Source organism: Macadamia integrifolia, chromosome 13 (genome assembly GCF_013358625.1).
Source record: "Macadamia integrifolia cultivar HAES 741 chromosome 13, SCU_Mint_v3, whole genome shotgun sequence".
Lineage (NCBI taxonomy): Eukaryota > Viridiplantae > Streptophyta > Magnoliopsida > Proteales > Proteaceae > Macadamia > Macadamia integrifolia.
The window spans coordinates 18925647-18952931 of NC_056569.1; the positions used below are offsets into that span (position 1 = coordinate 18925647).

General features: G+C 39.6%; 1 protein-coding gene across 7 annotated transcripts in view; it reads left to right on the forward strand.

The window, feature by feature from the left end:
- The first annotated feature begins 529 nt into the window (after positions 1 to 529).
- LOC122059619 (traB domain-containing protein-like) overlaps positions 530 to 27285 on the forward strand; it is a 68227-nt gene continuing 41471 nt past the window's right edge. For 5 of the 7 annotated variants that reach the window (XR_006134093.1, XR_006134090.1, XR_006134092.1 and 2 more), the window contains exons 1-5: positions 530 to 1147; positions 2159 to 2206; positions 2349 to 2408; positions 19894 to 19980; positions 20112 to 20216. Coding sequence is in view for 3 of the 7 variants with exons in the window: in XM_042622519.1 (XP_042478453.1) it covers positions 767 to 1147; positions 2159 to 2206; positions 2349 to 2408; positions 19894 to 19980; positions 20112 to 20216 (681 nt within the window). In the remaining 4 variants the exon portion in view is untranslated. The remainder of the gene's footprint in view (positions 1148 to 2158; positions 2207 to 2348; positions 2409 to 19893; positions 19981 to 20111; positions 20217 to 27285) is intronic. The other 2 variants (XM_042622518.1, XM_042622517.1) reach the window with 2 other exon arrangements.

The window sequence follows — 27285 nt, forward strand, 5'->3', positions numbered from 1 at the left end:
TGGTATATATCTGTACAGAAGTGGTTCTCTATCCACGAGTGCTAGTTTATCTCTCTTAAATAAAAGTCAAGGATGTATTTTCACAAAGGGAGGAGAGAGATAGACACATAAGAGCACTGCTGACTTAGCTAAGGCCATACTCTTAGACAAAGTTTTTTTTCCTCATATTGACATCAATGTAAAGAAAAGCTCCCAAAGGTATAGGCTCTAAGCCAACACTGTCCAAGAAATAGGTTACACAATCAGAGAAAAGGTTCTCCTTCGTCCGGAGACTATTTATGACATGGTGATATGTGACATCAATGGTGGTGTACAATGAAATGGCAATAGGAAGAACTTACCAGATCCCATTAAAGCTCCGCAGTTAAATTTCTCATTCGGTAAAAACAACACTTCAAAATTAGTAAGTTATGAGGTCAACTTTCCTCAGGCCTAATTATCGAAGTAAAAAAAAAAAAACCGAAGAATGATACATAATTAACTTGACCATGTGACTCTTTGACAAAAGTAAATGGATTGTTACGGACAAGACTAAAGAAACGGATTCAGTAGCGATTCGTTTGACTCGCCTAGTCAACCTGCCCGAAGCTCACCGCTTCCGCTGAAGTCTCCAAGTCGGAATCCGACAACCGGATTTTTCACCGGCACTTTTCGCACCTCTGACAAGCACGCGTACTCGTACAGGGACATCACGCAAAACCCGTGGTCTTCTATATTCTCCCTCTCCGGCGGTCGCAGCTGGGAATTCCAGCAATTCATCGCCACAATGGAACCAGACGCAACTGCGGGTGTCCCAGATTCCGACGCATCTCTTCCAGAAGATTTCGTCCATGTTAAAAAAATGAACCTTCCCGAGATCTCCGTCGATGAAAGGGAGGCACTGAATTCTATCTCAGAATTATCACAGAACCCTCAACCCTATTTTGAAACCTCATCTAGAAAGATTGCTTCTGTCGATGACGCTATAAGAGATGATCTTCCTGCACCAATTGAATCTCAAGCTCCCGAATCCACTGCAATGGAGGTACAAGGGAAGAAAGTTCTTCCGGAAGAGCTCGCCAAGGGTTGCGTAATGTTGGAGTGCGAATCTTCGGCTGAAGGTGGTTCCTGCGATGTCTACTTGGTTGGAACTGCTCATGTTTCCCTGGTAATTCGGATTTCTTTCTTTTTCTGCTATCCTCCGTTACTATGTTCTACAAAAATATTTCAGTTGGTGAAGTTTGAAGTATACGTTCAATGGACTCACCGACTGAATGAACGGTAAATGCTCAAAATCTCTATTTCAGTCTCTCCTTGTGTGCTTGCTTTCACTATATTTAGAGATAGATAAGATGAGGTTCCATCCTGTGGCCCGTGGAATGAAGAACTCTTCAGTCTGTAAAACCCAATGCTTAGTAGAAATGTGCAATTGTTCTCTATCATTCCAGTTGAGAAAATGCAATACACTTGTTTTCACTTCCACCTGATTCCTGAAACGTTGAAAGGTTTGGTTGTTTAATTTTTCTGTTGAATCCTTTAAGCTTGCAAAATTGAATCCCGTGAATTTCTGCAGGCTTTCCAAATCCAAATTTTCAATTTTTGAATTGGGTTTGAGACAATTGATTTATTATTGATTCTATGGATGATAATGGTTGAACCCTCCTTTTATTTTGTAACATGGCTTGTTATCCTAGTTCATAATTTGTATTTGTATTGTCAAGATTGTAATGCCCTATTGGGCTGAAATGAAGAGTACATTCACTTATTTTTCTTTTTACTGTGTAAAAATTGTCACTTGTTGCTGCTAATTAAATTTGGAACATCAACGGCTTGTCATTATTAGATGAATGTTTCATGAATCCAAGACCAATCCTCATGAAACGTGTCTGTGATTCTCCATGATTTTTATTGGGGGAATTCTATTAATGAACCCGCCATGTTATCTACTGGATACTAATGCTAGAAATTGAAAAGCGGCTTTTTGTGTAAGTTTTCCGTTTTTGGGGGGAATATGGAATTTATTATTATGTTTGGTGTTATTTGGAGATATTTTCAGCAACCTGAATGGAGACTGCAGAATTAATTGATTATTTAAATATTAAAATAAATGATGTTGAACCACAAAGAAGATATGTGAGAGTGGCTGTTATTGATCGTTAACTTGCTCATGCAATTTCAGGAATCCTGCAGAGAAGTTCAGGCCATTATCGGTTACTTGAAACCACAGGTGCTTCCCTTTTGAAACTCATTAACGTTTGATTAATGGATGGATCATTTGGCAGGTCAGGTGCCTGCTTTAAAATGTTTTATCCATTTTTGTTCATCTTTCCAAATTGTCAAGGCAGCTAATATTCAAAATTTTTTTTCAGGTTGTTTTCTTGGAGTTGTGCTCCAGTCGAGTAGCTATACTGACCCCTCAGAATCTAGAGGTTTGTTAAAACCAAACGCTATATTGGAGCTAAAATATAGGGATTGGGAATATAAGAAATGGAAGGGGCTCTTCATTGACCTCAAATGGAGAGAAATTAATGTGCATGGTGACCATGTATAGCTAGGATCCTAGAGTACGGCAGGTCACACGCTCATAAAGGGGTAGGATTCTATCTGTGCGTGGCTGCCAGACTAATTTAATGTGTGACCTTGCATTTCCCTCAATATGAAAGGAGAGTTATCAATTAGGTATCGTTACTACTATTAGTGACATTTTTACCTTTTCTCTTTTGGGTATCATCATCATTATAGTTGGGGATGAGTAATTTTCTCACCCTCTAGATGATTTTATCATTCAAATTCATCGAGTGCTATCTCCAACATTGTTAGCAGACACGGAAACTTGTCTGTCTTCTTTCTATCTATATTTGGTTAGTTTAAATTACTCAACTATTTCTAACATTGTCAAGCAAATAACCAGCAGTATGCAAGAGAAAAAGAAGAAGAAAGAGAAGAAAAATTAATGGGAAAAGAAGAACCGCGCGAGAGAGAAAGGTGTGGAGAAAATAAACTGTCGATAAGCTTGTTTGTATTCCCTATTGACAGTAGCGAATATTATTAATTACTAAGCAATAAAAGGGAAAATTGCATACCTTTCCTTCACCTAAAAACATAAAATAATCCATAAGAAAAGAAAGTGAAAGACACTATTGCCCTTACACCTGTGTTAGATAAAACATTGATAATTTGACATTGAAATATTAATAACTTAATGCCCCACTCAAGCTGGAGCATAGATATCACTGTTAGAAGTCCATGTTGTGAGGGTATAACAGTAAATAGATTGGGAAATAGGCCCTCATGTGCATGCTAACTTGTAAGGGGGCATTTATGTAATTTCTTCTTTAACTCTAATGTCAAGTGAACATAGAGGAGAGGTATCTATAGACCTCTCCCAACTGTAGTCATGTCATCAGGGTAAATTAACCTGCTGAAGTCAATCAATGCAGGCATTTGCTTAGCACTACTCTTGCTATAAGTTAGGACTTCTATCTCACTGTTAGAGCTATAGGTAGGCGACAAAGAAGGTCTTTCTCAAGTGTTGTACGTTCAGTTCAATCCATGGTTGGAATGACTGATCAATGGTACTCTGATTCCACTACCAGCTTCTCCTTTCTTCTTTCTCCCTTCTCCAATTATCTTCCATAGCTGCTGCGTGCGAGAAAGTTTTGAGAGTCAATTTTGAACCCATCCTGATCTGCTCTCTTACTTTGGAACCCTAGAGAGTAAGCATGGTTTAAGATCTTGGTGAGATCTTGCTAATATCTCGTTCGCTTGGATGTTCTCCTTAAAAGGGCGATGGAAACCATATTGAGTGTCACCCCCATTCACATTCATACCCTGCATGCCGAGCGGATCGATATATAGTCAGTCTTATTCGTAGGCATCAACCATTGGCCCACCACAGATGCACAATGAATAAATGCAACGGTGAATGCCTCTTAGGTATAAGAAGAAAACAACTACTAGAGATTTTCGTTGTCAAACATAACCAGCAGTGAACCATTCTAGAATCTCAACAAATCAATATTCAACACTCATAAATGCCCCACATCTATATTTCCATATCAATCCCTATTGGGGAAACATACAATGTGGCAACTGTAGAACAAATTGCCCAAATTTATCCGTAGTTGTGAACCAGTAAATGGTAACTTTTGGGCTGTTGCACATAAAATGATAATTATAACAAGCATATAACATGGACTAAAAAAGAGCGTCCCAATGCACGAGGCTCCCGCTACGCAGGGTCTGGCGGGGCAAATGTATGCAGCCTTACCCCTTGCTTCACAGGAGAGGCTGTTTCCAAGAAGTATATAATCATGGACTGCAGTTAACTAATCTAGTCAATCCAACATAACCATATTCAATAAGAAGCCAGAATCGACTTATGAAGTCCAGCCATAGTCCAGCTGAATCCAATTGAGGCAAATCATAACCAGATCCAAATCTGAAACATCCATCAATAGAAATCTTCTAACAGCAATCTAGGCAGAGTTGGATGTTCATACATAACAGAAAACAAATCCATCCATCGACAATGCAGTATAAGAAATCCCTAGTTTATGTTTAGAGGTGATATACTAGGCTTTCATCAGTCCATAGGGCAGCCTGGGTTGCCAAAGGCCACAAGGAAATTAATATAGTAGAAAACTTAAAAATGCAAAAAAGAGCAACCCAGTGCACGAGGATCCTGCTACTGAAGTGTCGAGGAGGGGCAAATGTACACAGCCTTACCCCCTGCTTCACAGGAGAGACCATTTCCAAGTTTTGAAGCTGTGACCAGTATGTTGCAATGGTGCAACTTCACTGTTGCGCCACAAGGCTTGCTGATGTCAGACTAAATTACCAATGGGTAATCAGTCCCGGTAGGTTTAATCATAAACTACAACACACAAATAAAGTTTAGATTGAACAGAAACTTAGATCTGGAAAATAGGGATGAATAGATGAGATTTCGATTATTCACAAACCACAGCTCAGATGGAGCTGATTTATGATGGAATGAGATCCTATATAAGGGAACAAACCATCAAAAGATGAACAAATTCTGCCAGCTGGATTGAGACTTATGCTGGTTGCAAGAAAAAGGAAACTTTTAGTCATTTTCAAAAGCTTGAGTTGGAAATCCTCAAATTTGGATCGATTGGTCATCCTAAGGTCCTTAACAAACCCTCAAAATCCTGCAGCAATTAGAGATCTAGTCTGGGAGATACGTACTCGAAATTTCTTCCCGGGAAAACCCTATAATTGGATTTGGTAGCCATGTAGTGTGCTCTTGTTCAGCAACAGTTTGGACTTTGTTCTCCCAATAATAATCAATAAATAAAAGTATAATAAGCTTAAAAATTAGAGAACAGAAGTATAGAAGGGATAAATGTGGGTGGGTGTACTCTCTTAGTCTTGGGTCTCTCACCCATAGCTATCTTAGCTGTTGAAACCTCCTTTCTCAGGAACAAAGCCAGAAAAACTCACAAAAAATCAGTAATCAACTGTAATTCTCTGCTATACAAAGCCTTTTTTTTTTTTTTTATACTGGAGGCCAAGAGTCAATTACGTAGAAAGTAACTGGATAGGAAATAAATAGAAAACATAAACTACTTGACTTAAGACTCAAAAATTGCCAAATAACAACACTTGCTCTCTAAAAAAAGAATAAAGATATAACCATGGACTTCTAGAATACTCAAAATATAGAAACCTAATATTTTTAATTACTAAGAAACATAAAATAACTATGTAATCCCGTATAGGACTTTAATCCCCAATATTTGGTCTTAAAAAATTGACTTGTTATAAAAATAAACCAAAAAAATATAGCCTATGGGCCATACAACCCATGAGACACTCAAAATAAAACATATTAGTCCATTCTTGGTCCAGTTTGATGGTTGAAGTCGAGAACCAGAATTGCACCAAAATTGAGCCAGCTTGGGCTGGCTTGATGAGACAAAACTGAACCAGATTTGTTTTTTGACTTAACAGCTTGATTTACATCATTTGCCCATTAGAAAACTTCATAATACAATTGCTATTTATGCTCTGATACCATGTGACAAAAACAGGAATAAACATTACCTGCGACGGAGAAATCAAAGAGATGTAAATTGGGTATAAGGGTAGAATTGTCTTATATGGGTATTTATGTATTGCACTAAATTCTGGAATGTTCCACTCCTCATTATAAATAAAAGATGCTTGTGTCCCATATGACAAAAAAATCATTATTCCATTCAATATGGTATCAGAGCCTTAGATCCAAACCCCAAAGGCTCCCATCACTCTCTCTCTCTCTTGCCTCTTGGTTTTTGTGCATGCATCTCCCTCCATCGTGTGTCTCTCTCTCTCCTCTTCTCCTATCACTTCCTTCTCTTGGTGGTAGTCTCTTAAACCACCAAGAGAGGCCCCTAGCCCCCTCCACCTTTCTTCTTGGGCTCTTAGATCTTTATTCTCTAATGATCTGAGAGACCCATTTTCCACCTTTTATCAATTTTAGGGTTTTCACACACTGGTTCACTTTTTTGATTAGGGTTGTTCTTCCCTGTATGATGCATCGATCGGCTTGAAGATGAATCCATTTAGTGCTACTTCTCCTTGGTGTGGTATGTATTAGCCACGTTATCATCTCAAGACTATGTTCTAGAGTTATGTCTAAACCAAAATTTCAAGGTTTTTCCCCTTTATTGATTTTTGAAGTTTCATTGTTTCCCTGATTTTTGGTGCCCTTGCTACCTGTGGTGGGTGTATCCATGTGTTCCAGCCATTCTTCATCACTGTAGCTTCTTTGAGTGGTAATTACGTCAGATATTTCTTCTGCAACCACAGATGGTGGTGATGGAAACCCTGCTAGCTCTTTCTCAGCATTTCCTATTTGTGCTATTAAGCTTTACGGCAGCAACTATCTGATGTGGGCATTCATGCAACATCTTTGTTAAATCTTGTGGTCTCGATGGATATCTCACAGTGACTACTACGAGGTCCACTAAAATAGGATCGAATGTTGACAAGTGGGAGTGTGTGAACTCCCTAGTCATGGCTTTTCTTGTCAATTCGATGCAGCCACAGATTGCTCATGACTATCTCCTCCTTGATTCTACATCCAAGGTATGGAAAGCTAAGCTACCCAAGATACTTATTCCCAGGTTGGGAATGATGCATAGGTTTTTGAGCTTTGCCAGAAGATACATAATCTCAAACAGGGAGAACTTACTCTGTCATAATACTACTCTGAGCTAAGGTATATGTGCCTATGTGGCAAGAGTTGGATTTCTACGAAGAGTTTCAACCTGCTACACGCCTACACCTGGTGATATTGTCAAATTCCTGAAGAGGGAAGACAAGATTTTAGTCTATGACTTTCTAGCAGGACTCAATGTCCAATACAATCAGATCCGCGCCAATGTTTTGAGTTGCGATCCTTTTCCCACTTTAGAGAAATCCTATGCTTTACTTCTGCTTGAAGATAGCCATCGGATCACTATGCTCCCACAGCCAAGCCCTACTCCTCTAGAGAGATCATCTTTTTTCTTTGGTACTCAGATTCCCAGTGACACACCATGGTCTAGTGGTTCCTTTACCAAAACCCCTGTGAACTGCAACTATTATGGTAAGGAATGCCTTACCAAAGAACACTATTGGAAACTTCATAGCTCCCTGCTAATGCTTTTAGTAAGGGTCGTGGACCTCGTGGTAAAGGACATGGTAAGGGATGTGGCAACTCACACTCTAACTAGACCAACCACACTAATGCATCTGACTCAACATCACCTGCTTCCCTCTCTTCGATAGAACTACTTGCATTCCGATGTCTTCTGATTAGAATGGAGTCTCCTCAACCTGCATCTGCTACTACTGCTTCCACTGTGGCCTCTGACTCTTCTAGTTCAATTATTCCTAGTGCCTCTGACTCCTCCCAGTGGATCATTGACTCCGAGTGATGCAAATTAATAACCAAAACAGGCTTGTTTTATTAGGAATAAGCCTAAGGTTGGGTTGTATATGTGTTGGGCCTTCAGTCCATGTGGTTTGGAGTGTATTGGGCCACTTTTATGGGTCTAAAAGAGGGCCTCTAAGATTGAGTACGGGATTTCTAGTTTGTTCATTAGTTTCCTTTTTAGATGGGGTTATTTAGTTTCTAATTTTAGTACCTAATTAGTTTCTAATTTCAGTACCTAGTTAGTTTCTAATTTCTTATTTCCTAGTTTCTATTTTTAATTTTAATAACTAGAGGTCTTGTGTTTATTTAGTTTCCTATTTCAGTTTTTGGAAACTAAAGTTAGTTTCTATTTTATGTAACCCCCTATCATTATTATAAACAAAGAAGAGGGCTCCCATTAAGCCCCACGAATTTTATGAACAAAAAAGATGCTGCTGCGTTTTCTCCTCTGGAGTGTTTCTTTGTGTTTGATCAAAGAAGAAGGGTTTGGTGTTTGATCCAAGCGAATATTTGCGGCGTGAAGTCTAGGAGGATCTTATTGTGTTCCTTTTTCTCTTCTTTACAATCTATATTCAAGCTAATACTGCTGCTAAAACCAGGTATTTAGTTTTAACTGCTGCCCCAGAAAATTCTGCAGTTTTTTTTTTTCAATCGGCCTTCTCTGAAAGGGACAGTTCCAGCCCTCGGTTTGATCCCAAATTCTGGTCGATTGTTCCTCCATACACCACTAAGGATCGACCCTAGTTTGGACTATTTCTGAGAAGCCTGTAGTGAGATATTAAAAATCTCCATATTTTTATCTTCTAGTGGCCTGTAGCTTCTATTTTCTGGAATCGATATTTCTGTTGATGTGGCTACTGATTTCTGGACTGCTGATCATATTTGTTGTTAACCTGAAGTTGTTAGTGCTCTTGTTTAGTCCCTGGTTTAGTTCTAAGGGCTGCTACTAGTTTTGTTTATTCACTGTGTTGCTGTTCTTTGAGATCGATAGTGTTTTCTGGACTGTTATTTGAAGTTCAATTTCTGATATATATTTGGGGCTGGTTTTGGTTGTTCTTTGGTCTAAAAGTTCCTGTTGTTTAGGTCTAGTTTGATTGTTCAAATCTAGTTCTACATTACTGGGGTGTCAGATCATATAACAGGTTCTCTTCCACTTTTCTCCCAGTATACTCTCTGCTTTGGTAAAGGCAGGGTTTTTTTTTAGCAAATGGAACCTATTCATCCATCTCTGGAAATGGTTCTGTTTGTTGCTTTCCTACTTTATCAGTTTCCTTAGTTTTATATGTTCCCTCTTTTCCCACTAACTTCCTATCAATTAGTTGCATTACCTCCAATCTCAATTGTAAAGTCTCATTTTTCCTTAGTCATTGTGTTTTTTAAGGATTTGGTGACAGGGGAAAAGATCGGCTCTGGTTGAGTGTGTGGTGGTTTGTACTTCTAGATGAAGGATCCTCCTCGGTCTCTAGTCAGGTTCTTCAGACTTCCTCACCATTTCCTTCTGAACTACTACATTGGCAGCGACTTTTAGGACATCCCCCTTTAGGAATTCTATCTAGGATTTTCCCTCTTTTAAAAAATTGTAATTTGAGTGAATTCTTTTGTGCGGCATGTGTTTTGGCCAAGCAAACTTGGATAAACTATTCTGTTTCTGATAGTAGAAGTACCACTTTATTTTCTTTAGTGCATTCTGATATCTGGGGTCCTTCCTGCACTATGTTTTTTAGTGGCTTTCGATGGTTTTGTAATGTTTATTGATTGTCATTTATGAACTATGTGGGTTTATCTGATGTGACATAAGTGAGAGGTCTTTAAGTGTTCTTAGAATTTCCACTGCATGGTGCAAACTTAGTATGGGGCCATCATTAAGGTTCTTCGGAGTGACAATGGCCATGAACATTTTGAGGGCTCCTTCCAGACATACCTTGCTTCCCATGGGGTGGTACATCAAACCAGTTGTGTTGCCACCCCTACTTAAAATTTTGTTGCAGAACGGAAAAATTGGCACATGTGTGAAATAACAAGTTCCTTTATGTTCGAGATTCATGTTCTCCCTCAATACTGGAGTGATGCGATCCTCACAACTGCTTTTTTATCAACCGGGTGCCCTCCCGGGTACTTGGATTCCACTGTCTATTGGATCTCCTTCAAGGTTCTACGACCTTTCCTGTTCCTACAAAGATCTTCGGGTGTGTGCGTGTGTTATGCTCGAGATCATCATCCTCATGGGAAGCATGAACCCCGTGGTCTTTGGTGTATATTTTTGGGATATTTTGCCTCTCAGAAGGGCTACCATTGTTACCATCCTCCTTGGTGCTGGTTTGTTACTATGGACGTTGTGTTTAATAAATTTTTCTCATATTATCTTGCGCCACTTCATTAAGGGGAGCCTTCTTCCACACTTGAAGCATTGGAACGTGTCTCTTACTTTGGCTGGTCCCCTTGTTGCTACTCCCCTCGTTGCTGCAGTTTCTATCTTGCCTGACTCTTTAGATTCCCTAGTTGAGGGGAGACTGTTCCAGTGACACGGGTTTATATTCGATGGCAGTGCAAGACTACCACTACCACTACCACTACTCTCCCACACCAACTGTCGGCCTTTGACACAGATCCACCTTTGAAAACTGGATCTTTCCTCCATCGGTGTTGATTCCCTCGATAACAATACTTTTGATTCTGATCTACCCATTGCTGTCCGCAAGGGTATTTGATCATGTACTTTGCTTCCCAATGCTAAGTTTTTATGTTATACTCACTTTCTCCCTCCTATTTTAGTTTTATGTCTTCTCTATCTTCTGTTTCTATTCCCCAGACCTGGCAGGACAGTGGAAGGCAACTATGGTTGAGGGGATGCAAGCCTTGAAAAAGAATGAAACATGGAAGCTAGTCCATCTTTCTTCTCAGAAGAAGACAGTTGGATGCAATTGGGTCTTCACTATTAAGCAGGCAGCCATTGCAGCATCACAGTGGAAGGCAACTATGGTTGAGGAGATGCAAGCGTTGAAAAAGAATGAAACATGGGAGCTGGTCCATCTTCCTCCACATAAGAAGATAGTTGGATGCAAGTGGATCTTCACAGTTAAGTAGAGGGCTGATGGTACAGTGGATCGATATAAAGCCAAGCTAGTTGCCAAGGGCTTTACTCAGAGTTATGGGATAGACTACTAGGAGACCTTCACATTAGTGGCCAAAATGAGCACTGTCCGTGTCATCCCGTCTGGTGCAGTCAACCTGAATTGGGATCTTCAACAACTTGAGTGAAGAATGCATTTTGCATGAGAACCTAGAGGAGGAAGTTTACATGGACATTTCCATTGGGTTTGCATTCTCTAAAACTGATATGAAAGTATGTAAATAGAAGTGTGCTTTGTACGGACTAAAGCAGCCATCTCGTGCATGGTTCAGTCGCATCCATTAACCATGGTTAGTGCTGGTTGCTCTTAGAGCAATGTTGACCACACATTGTTCATCAAGCAAATAGGTAGAAAGATTGTTGTGTTGATTGTAAATGTCGATGACATCATCGTCACATGTGATGATAGGATAGTTGTTAGCAAAGTTAGAATTAGTTTCTTATTTTGATTATGCATTTTACTTTCCTATTTGGTTAATGACTATGTTATAGGTAGTCTATATATTGAATGAAAAGGGAAGTCCCAACCACACGGTTGTGACTCCCAAGTTACACCAATTTCTTTGTCTCTCTTATTTCTTTTTCTTTGATGGTTTTCAAATCTTTACACTATATATACCTTGTGTCATAAAAAATCAACATTAAGCCATATCAAGTCATCAAAAATCGTTGGGATCTCTGATTCTGCCAAAGCCTCCATCCTTGGCCAAAAGGGCTTCTGCTTGGGCCAGCTTCCAGTGAAGTACCTAGGGCTTCCTCTCATCTCGGGCAGGCTCTTTGCGCATCATTGCACCTTTATGCTTGACCTCATTAGGAAGCGTCTTCAACTCTAGAAAGGAAGACTTCTATCCTTTGCTGGCCGGCTAGTGCTCATCAGATCAGTCCTCCAAGCTTCCTACATATAGTGGTCAGGTACATTTGGATTGCCGGAATCCATCATCTCCAAGCTTGAGTCCATTTTCGCCTCTTTCTTGTGGAAAGGGAGTGAGTGTGTGAGATTCCTTCGTCCTGCTAGTTGGGCTGCTGTTTGCCTTCCCAAAGAAGAAGGGGGCTTGGGCCTTAGAAGGATTAAAGATGTGAACTCTGCTGGGATCATCAAGCTGGCTTGGAAGATTATTTCCAAGAAGGATAGTTTATAGGTCAAGTGGGTGTACTCAAACCTGCTAAGGACTGACTCCTTTTGGATGGTGAAATCCAGGGCTGATGCTTCATGGGCTTGGCGGACGATCATGGCCACCCGTCCCCAGCTTTCCTCAGCTATCTCTTCTCAAGTCGGTGATGGGCTATCTACCTTCTTTTGGCTTGATCCTTGGCACCTCAAAGGAGTCCTCTACCATGCTGTTGGTGCCAGGAATATATATAACTCATGATTGCCTAAGCTTGCCCTCACGGTTGATATTATATCTTCTGGTTCATGGTTCCCCTAGCCTCCCCTCGGCCCAACTTGATGATATTTGGAACTCCTTGCCAATCATCTTGGACCTCCGGAGGCAAAGACATGACTCTACCCTTTGGACGCCGTCTTCTTCCAAGATCTTCTCTACCAAGGCTGCTTGGGATTTTGTTAGAATTCATAGTCCAACCACTCCTTGGCAGAGACTACTTTGGTTCCTTCATCACATCCCGCGGCATAGCTTCACGGCCTAGAGAATATTCACTAACTCCTTGCCTACGCTGTGCTTCCTTATCCAAAGAGGCATCCCGGCTAATCCTATATGCATCCTTTGTGGGAATGAGCCGGAATTTGTAGACCACCTCTTCTTTGGATGCACAGTCTCCAGCTCCATCTGGAAAATGGTTCTTGCCAAATGTTGGCCTGCTACTAGAAGAATCCTCCCTCTCCATAAAGAATGGATCTGGATGGACATGACCTTCCGGGGCAAGTCTATATGCGACATGGTGGGAAATAGAAGGAGAGGCGGCAACTTCAAATCATCAAGCAATCAGCCACTTACTCCAACAGTAAAGGCAAGGTTGATTTTCACAAGAAAAAAATCACTCCATTAGGGATTAGATAATAACAGTTGTAGCAATGAGTGGCTGTGCACCAAGAAGAAGAAACTCTAAATCATAACCAACAGATTTCTTGTCTTCGGAACCCGATTAATTTAACTACAACAGCTCTGATACCAAGTTACAATCTTAGAAGCTGTAGCTAAACCAGAAAACCAGAAACAAGAATGAAAAGAGAGAGAGAAAAGAGAAGAAGAGAAGAAAAAGAGAGGAAGAAATATGAAGTAACCAAAGGAAGTCTCAAGAATGGAGAGCAACCTGAGATTAATTTAATATGAATCTAATCTCAAGTTCTCTTATGAATATATAACATTAGGTCAAGAGGAAAGACAATAAAGCCCCCCACTTACATAAGAAAAATCCCAAAAAGACCCAAACAAACATAACAAGGACCAAATGGTCCCTGTTATAGGCGCTACTATTAGCGCTATTCCCTGTTTGGGAATAGCACTAAAATCAACACTCCCCCTCAAGCTGGAGCATATAAATCTCCCATGCTCAGCTTGGTACAACTACTGCGGAAGCTAGGAGCAAATAAGGACTTAGTGAACATATCAGCCAACTGATTCTTTGATGAAACAAACAGAATCTCAATCAGCTTCTTTAGAACAACATCACGAACAAAGTGACAATCCACCTCTATATGTTTGGTCTTCTCATGGAAGACCGGATTGCTAGCAATATACACAACTTGGTTGTCACAATGCATCTGCATAGGTTTGGTTACTGGAAATCCCAACTCCAAGAGTAACGAACACAACCACATCAATTCAGTTGTAGTATGAGCCATAGCTCTGTATTCTGCCTCTGCACTAGATCGGGCAATAGTGGTCTGTTTCTTGCTATGCCACATGACCAAATTACCTCGAACAAAGGTACAATATCCAGTGGTAGATCTCCGATCACTAGCAGAGCTAGCCCAATCAACATCTGATTAGCCAACAAGATCCATGTGCCGATTAGGACGATACACTAGACCTTTGCCAGGGGCCCTCTTCAGGTAGCGGAGAACACGAACATCAACATCGCAATGAACCTTCTAAGGAGCCTGGATGAACTAACTGAGAACTCCAACAACATAGGAGATATCAGGACGAGTCACAATAAGGTAAATTAGCTTGCCAATTAGACTTCTATACTGGTGTATATCCTAAAGTGGTTCACCATCATCAACACCAAACTTTTGGTGAGGATCCATAGGGATATCAACAGGCTTGGATGCGAGCATCCCAGTATCAGATAGGAGGTCCACTACATACTTCCTTTGGGATAGACTGATCTCTTTCTTGCTTTGGATTACCTCAATCCCAAGGAAATAATGAAGTTGGCCGATCCTTTGTCTGAAAATGATGCTGGAGGTGACTTTTCACTTCAAAAATTCCTGTTTCATCATTACCAGTTAGGATGATATCATCAACATATACTACCAACACAACCAACTTGTCACCCTTGCGGTGAACAAACACAGAGTGATCAGAGTAACACTGAGAAAACCCACAACTGACTATGGTAGCACTGAACTTATCAAACCATGCCCGAGGAGATTGTTTGAGACCATAGATCGCTTTATGTAAGCGACACGCCCGACCTTTATTCTCCTTCTGAGCAACATACCCGGGAGGTTGCTCCATATAAACTTCCTCCTGTAGATCACCATACAAGAAGGCATTCTTGATGTCCAACTGAAATAAAGGCCAATCAAAGTTGATAGCAAGAGAGATAAGAACGCGAACAGAGTCAAGTCTAGCAACTGGGGAGAAAGTCTCAAAGTAATCAACACCATAAATCTGAGTGTAACCCTTGGCAACCAGGCAAGCCTTCAACCGCTCAACAGAGCCATCAGAGTGATACTTACTAGTGTATACCCAACGACATTTCACCAGGTCCTTACCAGGAGGTAAATCTACTAGACTCTAGGTACCACGACTCAAGAGAGCATCCATTTTTACATCCATGGCACCCTTCCATCTAGGGATATGGAGAGCCTCAGTATGAGTATGGGGAACAAGATTAGTTGAAAGAGATAGAGCAAGGCCATGAATAGAAGGTGGAAGGTGAGAGATAGACATAAACTTATCAATAGGGTAAACAACGAAGGATTTCTGAGTGCAAGAACGTATACCTTTCCTGCTAGCAATTGGTAAGTCATCAGATGGATCAGAAGGAGGAACTTCACTAAAGGAAGGGAGCGATGGAGGATGTGTAGTAGCTGGATCAATAACCTCGCCACTGGACTGTCCAACCCTTACCCTGTGCCGATAAACCTGTAGAGGAGGTGGAATAGGTGCACTGGTAATAGGGGTATCAGGAATTGGTATAAGGGATGGAATGGGAGGAGGAGAGGTAAATGACCACTCCTTGGTAGGTTGAGACACCTGTGAAGAAAAGAAAGAAGTACCTTAAAAAAAGGTCACATCGGCACTTACAAAGTTCCGGTGAGTAACAAGATCATAGCACTTGTATCCTTTTGGGTTCGATAGTAGCCCCAAAAAATACATTTAGTAGCCCGTGGAGACAACTTATCCACATGCATGTGAAGATTGTGAACAAAGCACACACACCCAAAAACCCGGGGAGGAAGAGGAATACTAGGTAGAGTAGGGTATAAGATAAAGAAGGGAGGCCTATTCGACATAACAGAAAAAGGCATGCGATTAATCAAATGACATACAGTTAAAACCCCATCATTCCAAAACTGCTTAGGAATATGCATATGTATCATAATAACCCGAGCTACCTCTAGGCGGTGCTGGTTCTTGCACTCTGCAACCCCATTTTGCTGTGGGGTATATGCACAACTAGTCTGATGAATCATGCCATGGGTATCACAAAAGTCAGAAATATCATTTTGAGCATATTCTAAAGCATTATTAGAACGAAAAATCTTAATGGAAATGTCAAACTGAGTTTTTATTTCATTGTAGAATTTTTGAAACACATATAGAAAATCAGATCTGTCCTTTAACATGTAAAGCCATGTGAGGCGAGAATGATCATCTACAAATGTAACAAAATAGCAAAACCCAAATCTATTACTAACTCTGCAAGGACCCCATATATCAGAATGAACTAAAGAAAACAATGACGGACTATGAGACATTGATCGAGATGGAAAAGACACCCGATGGTGTTTACCCAACTCACAGGCCTCACACTCTAATCTAGAAACATGTAGAAAACTGAGAAACAAAATCTGTAATCTAGGTAAGGCCAAGTGTCCTAGATGGCAGTGCCATTGGAATGGAGAGACATCCCCAACAGTAGTAGCTGCAGCAGAAGTGGGAGGACAACCACTGTTGAGGTAATACAATCCATCCTTTTCACACCCTCCACCAGTCGTCTTCCTCAAGTGAAGATCTTAAAATATACAATAAGAGGGAAAGAAGGTTACTGAGCAATTGAGAGATCTAGTCAATTGACTCACAGAAAGAAGACTTAACGGAAATTGAGGTACATGTAATACAGACAATAAGTCTAATGAAGAAGTAGGAGAAATAATACCATGTCTAAGGACAGGGGTGGATGTACCATTAGCAAGAATGATAGATGTAGAACTAGTATTGGATGAAAAGGTCTGAAAAAGTGATGACTTACCAGTCATGTGAGCGGAAGCACCTGAATCAATGATCCAGGGGGTAGATGTAGTGGAAAGAAGGGTTGATGTACCTGTATGCGCAAGGGTGGCAGCGGATGTGGAGGCACCATGGGATGTACTAGAAGAAGCCTCAAGAGAGTGCAAGTGCCGAAGTAATTGGTTGATGTCATCGCGCATACTAGTAGAAGAATCTCCTGAAGTAGGTATAGGTGTAGTAGTTGCCGGAGATACAGTATCAGTACCATCATCGGACACTGCATGATTGGCTAACTGAGTTGCCCACTCTGGCTTGCCATGCTTGGCCCAACACATCTCTACAGTATAGTTAGGTTTCCCATAGTAAGTACACTGGCGACCGGTGCGATCCGAGGACTGTCCACTAGAACCTCGACCTGTAGGACCACGTCCTCCTCCGTGAACCTGCCCACGGCCACGGTTAGCAAAGAATGCAAAATTATCTCTAGAAGGCTGATTAGATTTGGATGAGGAGGTGATACGCTGTAGTCGTGAAAAAACATCATTCAGAGTAGGAACCGTATCACCAGCAAGTAGATGGCCCTTTACTGCCTTCAGATCACTGTTCAGACTGGCCAAAAATTTGGAAATGAAGAACTCATTCCGCTAAGCCTTCAACTTCTCAGTATCAGTAGTCAGAGGGTGGAAGGCATTAAGCTCTTCCACCATTCCATTAAAGGCATTGTAATACTCAGAGAGGGATTTGTCAGATTGACGAAATTGGAAAAGCTTCTCATATATGTCCTAAATCTGTGTCTTGTTCTTCTCTTGGGAGTATGTTTCCTTCAGATCATCTCATACTCCCTTGGCTGTAGAATGGAACATAACATTGGCAGCTATATCTGGTTCCATACTATTCCACAACCAGATCAGAATCAAGGCATTCTCCTTCATCCAATTGTCATACTTAGCATCATCAGGCAAAGGAGCCTCAGAAGTGGTATAGCTCAGTTTGCCTTTAGCTAATAAATACACCTTAACACATTGAGCCCGAAGAAGATAGTTCGAGCTCCCTTTGAGCTTGATAGAGGTGATCTGGACATTGATATTATCCGATGCAGAAGAAGCAATAGTAGAAGAAACAGTAGAAGTAGGAGCAGGCACAATCCCAGCCATGACAATCAAGTAGAGTGACTAGCAAGCAATAGGATGAACGTATCCAGATAGGTAGTAATGCAGTTCAGATCTGAAACAGAGCATTCAATTCAACATTCCATACCACAACTCAGATCTGAACATGTAGGCATCAATAAAATATATCGGCATCAAGCAAGCATAAGCATCAATAAGCACTATCGGCAGCAAGCACATATATGCATCAACTAACTCATATAGGTAGGATAAACTAGATCAATCAATCAAGAACAGCAACCTCAAACCTGACCGCCCTCATATAGGTAGAGTAAAATAGAAGAAGGAGAGGTGGCGGCTTCAAATCATCAAGCAATCAACCACTTACTCCAATAGTAAAGGCAAGGTAGATTTTCAGAAGAAAAAAATAACTCCATTAGGGATTGGATAATTACAGTTGCAGCAATGAGTGGCTGCGCACCAAGAAGAAGAACCTCTAAATTGTAACCAGCAGATTTCTTGTCTTCGGAACCCGATTAATTTAACTACAGCAGCTCTGATACCAAGTTACAATCTCAGAAGCTGTAGCTAATCCAGAAAACTGGAAACAAGAATGAAAAGAGAGAGAGAGAAAAGAGAAGAAGAGAAGAAGAAGAGAGGAAGAAGATGAAGTAACCAAAGGAAGTCTCAAGAATGGAGAGCAACCTGAGATTAATTCAATATGAATCTAATCTCAGGTTCTCTTATGAATATATAACATTAGGTCAAGAGGAAAGACAATAAAGCCCCCCACTTATATAACAAAAATCCCAAAAAGACCCAAACAAACATAACAAGGACCAAATGGCCCCTGTCCTAGGCGCTAATATTAGCGCTATTCCCTATTTGGGAATAGCACTAAAATCAACACTGTGCAACAATCAATCAGATCTGGATGGAAAGAAATCATAGGAAATGGACCTCCAACTCTCACTCTCTGGATAAGATTTGGTGCTCCATCTCCTTCGATGTCAAAGCAAAGATCTCAAGGCTCTCCTCCTCTTGTAATCCATCAACTCGGAACAGTCATTTTGTAAATTCCTGGGAGCTGCCTAGCTCCATCATCCAGAATGCGCCTCCTTAAGCTGGGCCTTTTTCTTTTCCTTCCCCCTTTTTTAAGAGTTGTATGTTTTTTCCTTTCTTCTTGGTAATGAATATTTTATTCACCCCTAAAAAAAAAAGTCATATAATAAATCAACATTATGTTACATCCAATCATAAAAAATCAAAATTAAGTCATAAAAAATCAGCATGTAAAGAAATTCTCTTGTTATATAATAAGTTTACTAGTCAAATGTTCTTTTTTTTTATGAGACTTTGCATTAGGTATAGCACAAAACCAACTTTCCAACAAGTCTAAGATTATTTAAATCTGAGTTGTTATGACAAATTTATGTTTTGGTCAAATTTATTTTAAAGTCGCGAATGTTGTTAAAATGGCATGAATGGAAATAATTTTATGAACATCAAAACAAATGATTATTTTACCGTACTTTTGGTTTTTAGCAATGTTTACTATGATAAGATTTATACAAATTTCAGAATTGACAAAAACTCTAGCATTTGAAAGTTGAAAATCGCCCCTACAACAAAAAAATCCAGTTTTCGTTCTTGGACTGGGGGATTGACTTTTTATCCTTTTGGAATTTTATTTTTAAGCTGTTTTTATTGGATTCAAATAGGGGGTTGTTTGCTTGTTTATGAATAATATCTTAAGGAACAAGTATAAAAACATTTACTTAAGTGATATTTGGCATAAATAAGTGCCAAAATATAAGGCAACATGCAATCCAATAAGGCGACAGTCGCCTAGGCCCCAAGCAAACCGTCTGGACGACAAGGTGGTGCCTAGGCAATGTCTTGACAACTATGATTGAAATACACTACTGCCCTTACCCCTGTAGTAGACAAAACTTGAATAACATAACACTATTAAACTTTGATCCGTCATTTTAACGTAGGTGAAGGAGCCACTATATGTCTCTTTAGTTCATGTTTCTTATTCTAAGTTTCTATGTTTATACCTGAGAAATCTCATAACCAACTTGTCCGATACATTTTGCTTCTAAATTTTGTGTTTATATTAGGTTTTCATGTGCAAACATTCTTACTCTGTTTCGGCAGGTACCAACCATGAAGGAAATGGTAGATATGTGGATGAAAAAGAATATGAACACATTCGGAATTATTTACACCTGGTTTCTTGCCAAGGCATGCTCTTGATTGGTCACTTAAATCTGAATCACATATTTCTTTCACATGTTCAGTTCATCTAAACTGTTCTCTCCATTGATCTTTGTGATTCCCATGCATCTCATCGCCTCCCATCGTCTTCATGTCAGGTTGCTAAGAAGCTAGAGGTTTTTCCTGGGTCTGAATTTCGCGTGGCATATGAAGAAGCAATGCAATATGGTGGCAAGGTGATACTAGGTGATCGTCCAGCCCAGGTGATACCTTAATCTCATTCATTGGTTGTAGTTACTAGAAACAATTAAGGTACCAGTGGCTATCTAATTATCCAATAAATGAGATTAGACAACTAACAGTGACCTAGAATTATAGGTCGAGATTAACTCAAATAAGTGAATTTTGGCAACCTGGTAGAGAAAAGTCATATGTGGCCAACAGTATGGTCGAATAGCCTAGGAAATGGAATGAGTATTTCGGCCAAGTTGATGACCATCCAATTGCCAGATTGGAATATTTTAGAAGGTTATCAAACTAGTAACTTGCCGAAATTGGGATCCAGAATTAGTAATATCATGTAGGCAACTAGAATGAAATAGCAAAGAAAACAAAATGGAAAGTGAAAAAATGGATTTACTTACTAGTGAATAAACATAGAAAGTGAAAATGGGAAATAGAAAGTACTGAAACAAAATTAGAAACCATAGGACAGTAGCAAATAACTCACAGTTTACCAACCAAACGCCAATAGATACTGGAGATGGAATTAGAAGTACTGAAAACAAATCAGCTTGTCATGCAAAATAGAAACTGGCAGAATAATAGAAATCCAAACAAGCTATGGTGCTGTCACAGGGCTTCAATAATGGTAGACTACTGCTATCAAGTATAGGGAATTGATGGGAGAGAAGAGGCCATTATTAAAACTAAGTTCCAGATCTGAAAACTGAAGGAGCGATTGAGAGAAACTAACTAACAGTAAGAAATCAGAACAGAGAAAGTATGCACATGAAAGAGAACATAAACTGACTTTGGAAGAAAGAAGAGATGATATGAAGAAGAATAGGAAAAAGGGAATAACCAAGCTTCTCTCCTAGGCTTTGGTCAGCATCTCACCTGCCTTCTTGGCTTCCCACCAATGTAGCATTGCTAATGGTATGCTGCATCTCATAGAAAATAACAAGCATAGAACTCACAAATTGTCAAAATCGATGGAGGGTAATGCAGGAGTAGATTACAAGAAACTACCCCAGCAATTTATAATCCCAACGGATACAAATAGGACCAGGAAACAAAGAAATAAGACCTTCAAATAAACCCCCAAGGATACAATACCCATATAGGAGCAAAACCAGCCCAAAACACAACCCGATAGGAGAGAGAAAGACCTGCTATAGAGCTGGAGAGAGAGAGGTGCGGCCAGGTCTGTAGGAGTCCGATTGAGCTGTACTCTTGGGCGTAGATAGTCCCTAGGGAGGGTACAAAAACCCCCAAAGTTGAGAGGATTCTGACGGCTGGTTGTGAAGTTACAAGCTTTCTTGATTTTCTGACCTAGGAGAAATAATTGCAGGCTTCAAGAGAGAGAATCAAATCTGGTTTGTAACTTGGACAAATCTGAACTTTTGAATACTCACAACAGTTGTATACTTCAACAGCAGTAACTTTAGGATAAAATAGAAAGCTTTAAACAAGAAGAAACAAAGGGAAAAGTGGGGGAGGAGCGGTTGTCTCGGCCCGGGCTTCTCACCCACAGCTATCCCGGCTGTTCTAAGCAATTGACTGCAATTATTCTTTATTCAAATATGAAATTATGAGTACATAGGCTCCTCTATTTATAGAGGGCAGAATAGCAATCAAACTACTACTAGGAGCTAGTTTCCCAACAGGACTAGACACTCCTACTACAACTAGGAATTCAAAATAGAGTCCTAAGACAATTTGGACTCGACATACCACTTACTCAACTCGATGGGCCCAATGGCCCACTAATTAATTAAAAATAACTACTAATTATTCCCCTAGCCAATGGGCCCAATTGGCCCTTATTTGTACTTAGCCACTCAGGTGGACCAAGTAGGGGTTCGGCTGGCTTCTTGGCTGGACCCTAGCCACTTAGGTGGACTAAGGCTGGACCCTTCTTCCTCTCATATTTCCTTCCATAATGTGGATCTACATCAGAGGGACTAGGCCCTTCTCCTTTATTTAGATTTATAGCAATCACCAAAATAGGTCTTCTTTAAAATAGAAGCTATTCTAGAACATTTCAAATTAGAAAACTAAGGCTGGATTATAGCATATCTGTCCAGCCCTTCTAAAAACAATAAAATAGAAAGAAATTACAACCCAAAATAATCCCATGCATTGACTAATACTGGACTGAAATTGATGGTTCAGTCTAGGACCAAAATGTGGTCCAAAAAATTTGGACCAAAACTGGATTCGCATGGACCAATCAGATATGTTCCATGGGCTGGGCTTGCTGAGCTTTTTGCTGATGTCCTTTTCTCTCGCGATGAGATCTGCATCAGGTACATTATTGGGTTTTCTCGTCATCATCTGCAGTGGCTGTTTCATTTGCATGGACAGATAAAGACCTCTTCTGGTTGCTTAATGCTCAAGAAGTTATCTTGCATGTGCTTAATTCTGAATCAGAATTCATACTTTCAATGTAGCATTATAAACCTTTTTCTTCACTTAGGCTGTCTTTGGCATAATTTATATTTATGTTTATGATCTATTTATGAGAAATTGTTTATGATAATAAAAATAAAATGGTAGTAAAAATGCTAGTCTATCTATAATAACCTTTAAGATGCAGAAGAGGAAGAATGAGAGAAGAAGAGAAACCGACATTGCTAGAGTTCTCAGAAACGTACTCTTAGCAGTTTCCCTTTAGTCTTTATTTATAACCCAAAGCAATTACAAGAGAAAGGGAAACAAAATCTTTGTAATATATCCTAACAAGGAAACTGAATCCTTATCCTAATTAGGAAGAAATATCTCTAGAATCTAACTCAAAACTAACGCAATGAACCAAGCCCCATCGTGTGTGACTTAACACACAAGACAAGTCTCCATCATGGTACACATGCTCACTTTGTACCCCCAGTACAAAGTGTCCGAACACTTCCTTAACACTCCCACTCAAGCTGGAGTATAACAATCACTCATGCCCAACTTGGAACATCATTTCTTGAAAGCAAGACCAAACAAGGGCTTGGTAAATACATCACCAAGTTGGAAGCAACAAAAGGAGTGAAAATCAACTTCTTCATGACATCATCTTGCACAAAATGACAATCAACTTCAATGCATGGTTCTTTTATGAAACACGAGATTGCTCGCAATGTAGATAGCCGTCTGATCATAAAAACATCTTCATGGGCTGAGTGATCGGAAAACCCAACTCTTGAAGCAACGACTTTAACCACATCAACTCGGCTGGACAGCTGCAGTGTGAGACATCGCTCGATATTCAGCCTCAACACTGGACCTTGTGATTGTAGACTGTTTCTTACTTTGCCAAGTGACAAGGTTACTACCCACAAATGTGCACTATCCCGTGTTTGATTGCCTGCCACCATTAAGACCTGCCCAGTCAGCATCAGAGAAGCCCACTAAATCTTTTAACACTTTGATGAGGACGATAGATGAGCTCGTAACTTCCCTGGGGCTCCCTCTAAATAATTCAAGATATGATCGGCTACCTCCTAGTGAACCTTCCTTGGCGATTGCATGGATTGACTAACAACATCAATAACAAATGAATGTTTGGTCTAGTAATTGTTAGGTTGATAAGTTTTTCCACTAGTCTCCTTTATCGGTGCTTGTGTTCAAAGTCTTTACCATCAATGGAACCAAACTTCTAATGAGGACCCATGGGAGTATCAATAGGTTTCGAAGCAAGCGTGCTTGCCTCAGATAAGAGATATGCTAGCATATATATCCTTTGTGATAAACTAATCTCTTTCTTACTCTCAAAGAACTTCAATGCCAAGTAAATACCAGAGAGAACCTAAGTCTCTTATCTGAAAATGTTTATGAAGGTAAGTGTAATATCGGAAGCATCCCTTGCTAGATATAATAATATCATCCACATGGACAACAAGTACAACAACCTTGGACTTTTGGCTCCGTACAAACACAGAATGATCTGAATAGCATTGTAAAAATCCATAATGAATTACAATAGAATTAAACTTGTCGAACCATGCTAGGGTGATTGTTTCAACCCATAAATGGCATTGTAAAGTTTGTATACTCTATCAGAATTCTCCCCTTGAGCAACATACCTCAGAGGTTGTTCTATGTAAACCTTCTCTTGAAGATCACCATAGAGAAAGACATTTTTGATATCCATTTGGTATAGTGGCTAGTTGAGATTTACAGCCAAAGAGATGAGAACACGAATAAAGTTTAAATTAGCCACAAGAGAGAACGTTTCGAACTAATCCACACCATAAGTTTGAGTATATCCTTTACCCACCAACCATGCCTTAAGGCATAGTTGTCACGGCGCCAAGGTGAACCAAGGCGCTGGAGGGCTGTCTAAGCGCTTAGGCGAGAAGGCGCCCGCCTTACGGCTAATACGGCGCCAAAAAAGACGTTACTATTTTTTTAATATATCTATAATATCTAGTATAACTGTATAACAATGATATACTTAATTTTAAATTGCTTGTAAAAAATCAAGCTTTTAAGTTATATCAAAATACAAGAAGCACGACTTTAAGCAACATCAAGGGAAAAAAGTACACACTTTAAGCAACATCAAGAGACAAGAATCAACATTCAACATGAAATTCATATCAATGCAAATTGCAAAGTGATATATTTTCTAACATGAGAATACACAACAAAAAATAAAAAAAATTATTCATAAAAAAAAAGCTATAAATTAAACAAAAGGCATAAGTGCATAACAACATATAATTCCTAATGAAATATTATAAATAATATAATATTTAACTATTTAAGTATGTAGTTAGATATACTTACCTCTATGATGCCCAAAACGAGATCCACAAAGTCCATCATAGACCATGAGTCCATGAACCATGATATTTTAATGTTTAACCCCCTGTCAATCAATACATATAAGTTAGTGATACTAAAACACTAAGCAACAAGAGAAACCTTGTTCCTTAATATATGAGTCATGACTCATGATAGGTGATAGGCTATGGGTTCCAATCCTACCTGGGGAGAATTAAAAAAACCTAATGGAAATTGAGAAACATAAAAATAAACCAAAATGCTAAACTTTAGTAAGCTTTAAAGTATAAATTTTAAAACAACAAAATAAACCATCAAGCTAAACTTTGTTCTTGTTTAACTATAATCAAGCTAACAAATCAACATCTAATTCTTCTCCCTCCTGTTGTTGTTGATTCATAGAATCAGTTGGCCCATCACCAAAGTCTTCTTCAATATCTTCATCATCACGCACCACATCGTGGACCTCTTCTTCAACTTCATCATTTGACGATTCCTCAATAGTGGCCCTTCCCCTACCACGACGTGTGTAGCAAATATTGGCTTCACTTGTTGATCCTTGAGCCCTCGTAGGTAAATTACGACTCCCCACCGATGTAGATGCACTAACTGCTCTATCAACATCTCCCCATGTGAGATCGTCTCCAGGATGGACTAAATCTCCATCTTCTTGATCCCCTGTTATCCATTCACTACTCCAATTCATTTCATCAAGAATTAATGGATCACAATTGCTGCCCTTTTCCGTTCTTTCTTGGAACCTTGAATGAAGCTGACGATTATATTGGATATAGACTAGATCATTCAAGCGCTGATGTTCTAGTCTATTCCTCTTCTTGGTGTGAATCTGAATCCATAAATACTCTTTATTTAAGTTAAGAAATAGATGTAAAAAGTATAATTACAAACTAATATACAAGATCATACGTACAAAATCAAATGTGCTTCAATTGCGCTCACAACCAGAAGCGGAGCAACAAAGGCCTAATATGCGTATTACATATTGTTGAAGCGTAGGGGCCGAAGATCCATGTGTTTGCCACCAAGAGACTATATATAAGGAAAAAATTAGATACACATATTGTCAAATACTTATTAAAATTAAAAAAAAAAATACTTAGTACTTACTAGGATCCAATGCTCCTTCACCGGCTATCCGTTGTTTAAAAGCCAAACTCCTTGAAAAGCTACCTTCACATTTTCTGTACAATTGAGACTCACGTATGATCTTGTCTTGCACAGTTAAGTCGGGCACCATTCTTTCAATAACTGACATGAATGCATATTGTATTTTACATGATTCTTCAAAAGGGAGTCTCTCATCATTGATGTAGTCAAAATATTTGCTAGCATTTAGGTAAAAGGCAACAACATATAAAGGTCGATCCATTTGGACCTCCCAACGATCATCAATAATTGCTAACACCTTCTTCCATGACCGTTCTTTGTTGGCAAAATTTACTTTTATCTTTTTTTTTGCTATTTCCATTGCCAAATAAACTTCAGGCAATGCAGGCCTCTCATCACCATTTACTAACCTCAAGACAACTAAAATTGGTTGGGATGCTCTTAAGCAATCTAGTACACTGTTCCAGAATGTTTGTGCAAGTATTGTCTCAAGTACTTTCTTACCTGCCTCTGTCTTGGACAACTTAGAACTATTCCAATCATCAGATACAAATAATTGCTTCAAGGCATCCTTGTTCTTGTACAAACTTTGTAGTGTCAAGAATGAGGTAGCAAATCTTGTAACTTCAGACCTCACCAGATCTATTCCATTTATCTTTTTCCTCAAAGCATCAACACGTTTGTAATGTCTGTAGATAAAACTTGTGATGCAGATACGGATGCCCTTTCTTGGTTGGACCAGGATGACCGGCTTTGGAAGCCAAGAGCCAAGAAGAACCGGTCCAGCCCAGGGTTTTGGTCCAACAAGCGTTGGAAATAAAATTAGTAGTTTACCCAGTATTTTATTTCATGCTTTTAGTTTCCAAACTTGAACGTAGGAGTAGGATTTATTTCCTTTCTTTGGTTTCCTTTTATAGTTGTTTCCTAATTTTGGCTAGTTTCCATTCCAGTTACGTTTCTAATTTTATGTTCCTATTTTCCTATATATTAGTTGTAATTGATTGAAGATTTAGAGAGCAATTTGATTATTGAATGAACGTGTTAGTGTGATCCTCCTTTTCCCCCTCTCTACTCTGATTTCCCCTCTCTTCCCTAAGGGTTCTCCATCAACTTGGTATCAGAGCCGAAGGATCCTATTCTTTCCCCATCTTTCTTCTTCCCTTCCCATTCTCTGTGTCGGATTCCGCCGATTCTGAGAACAAAAAA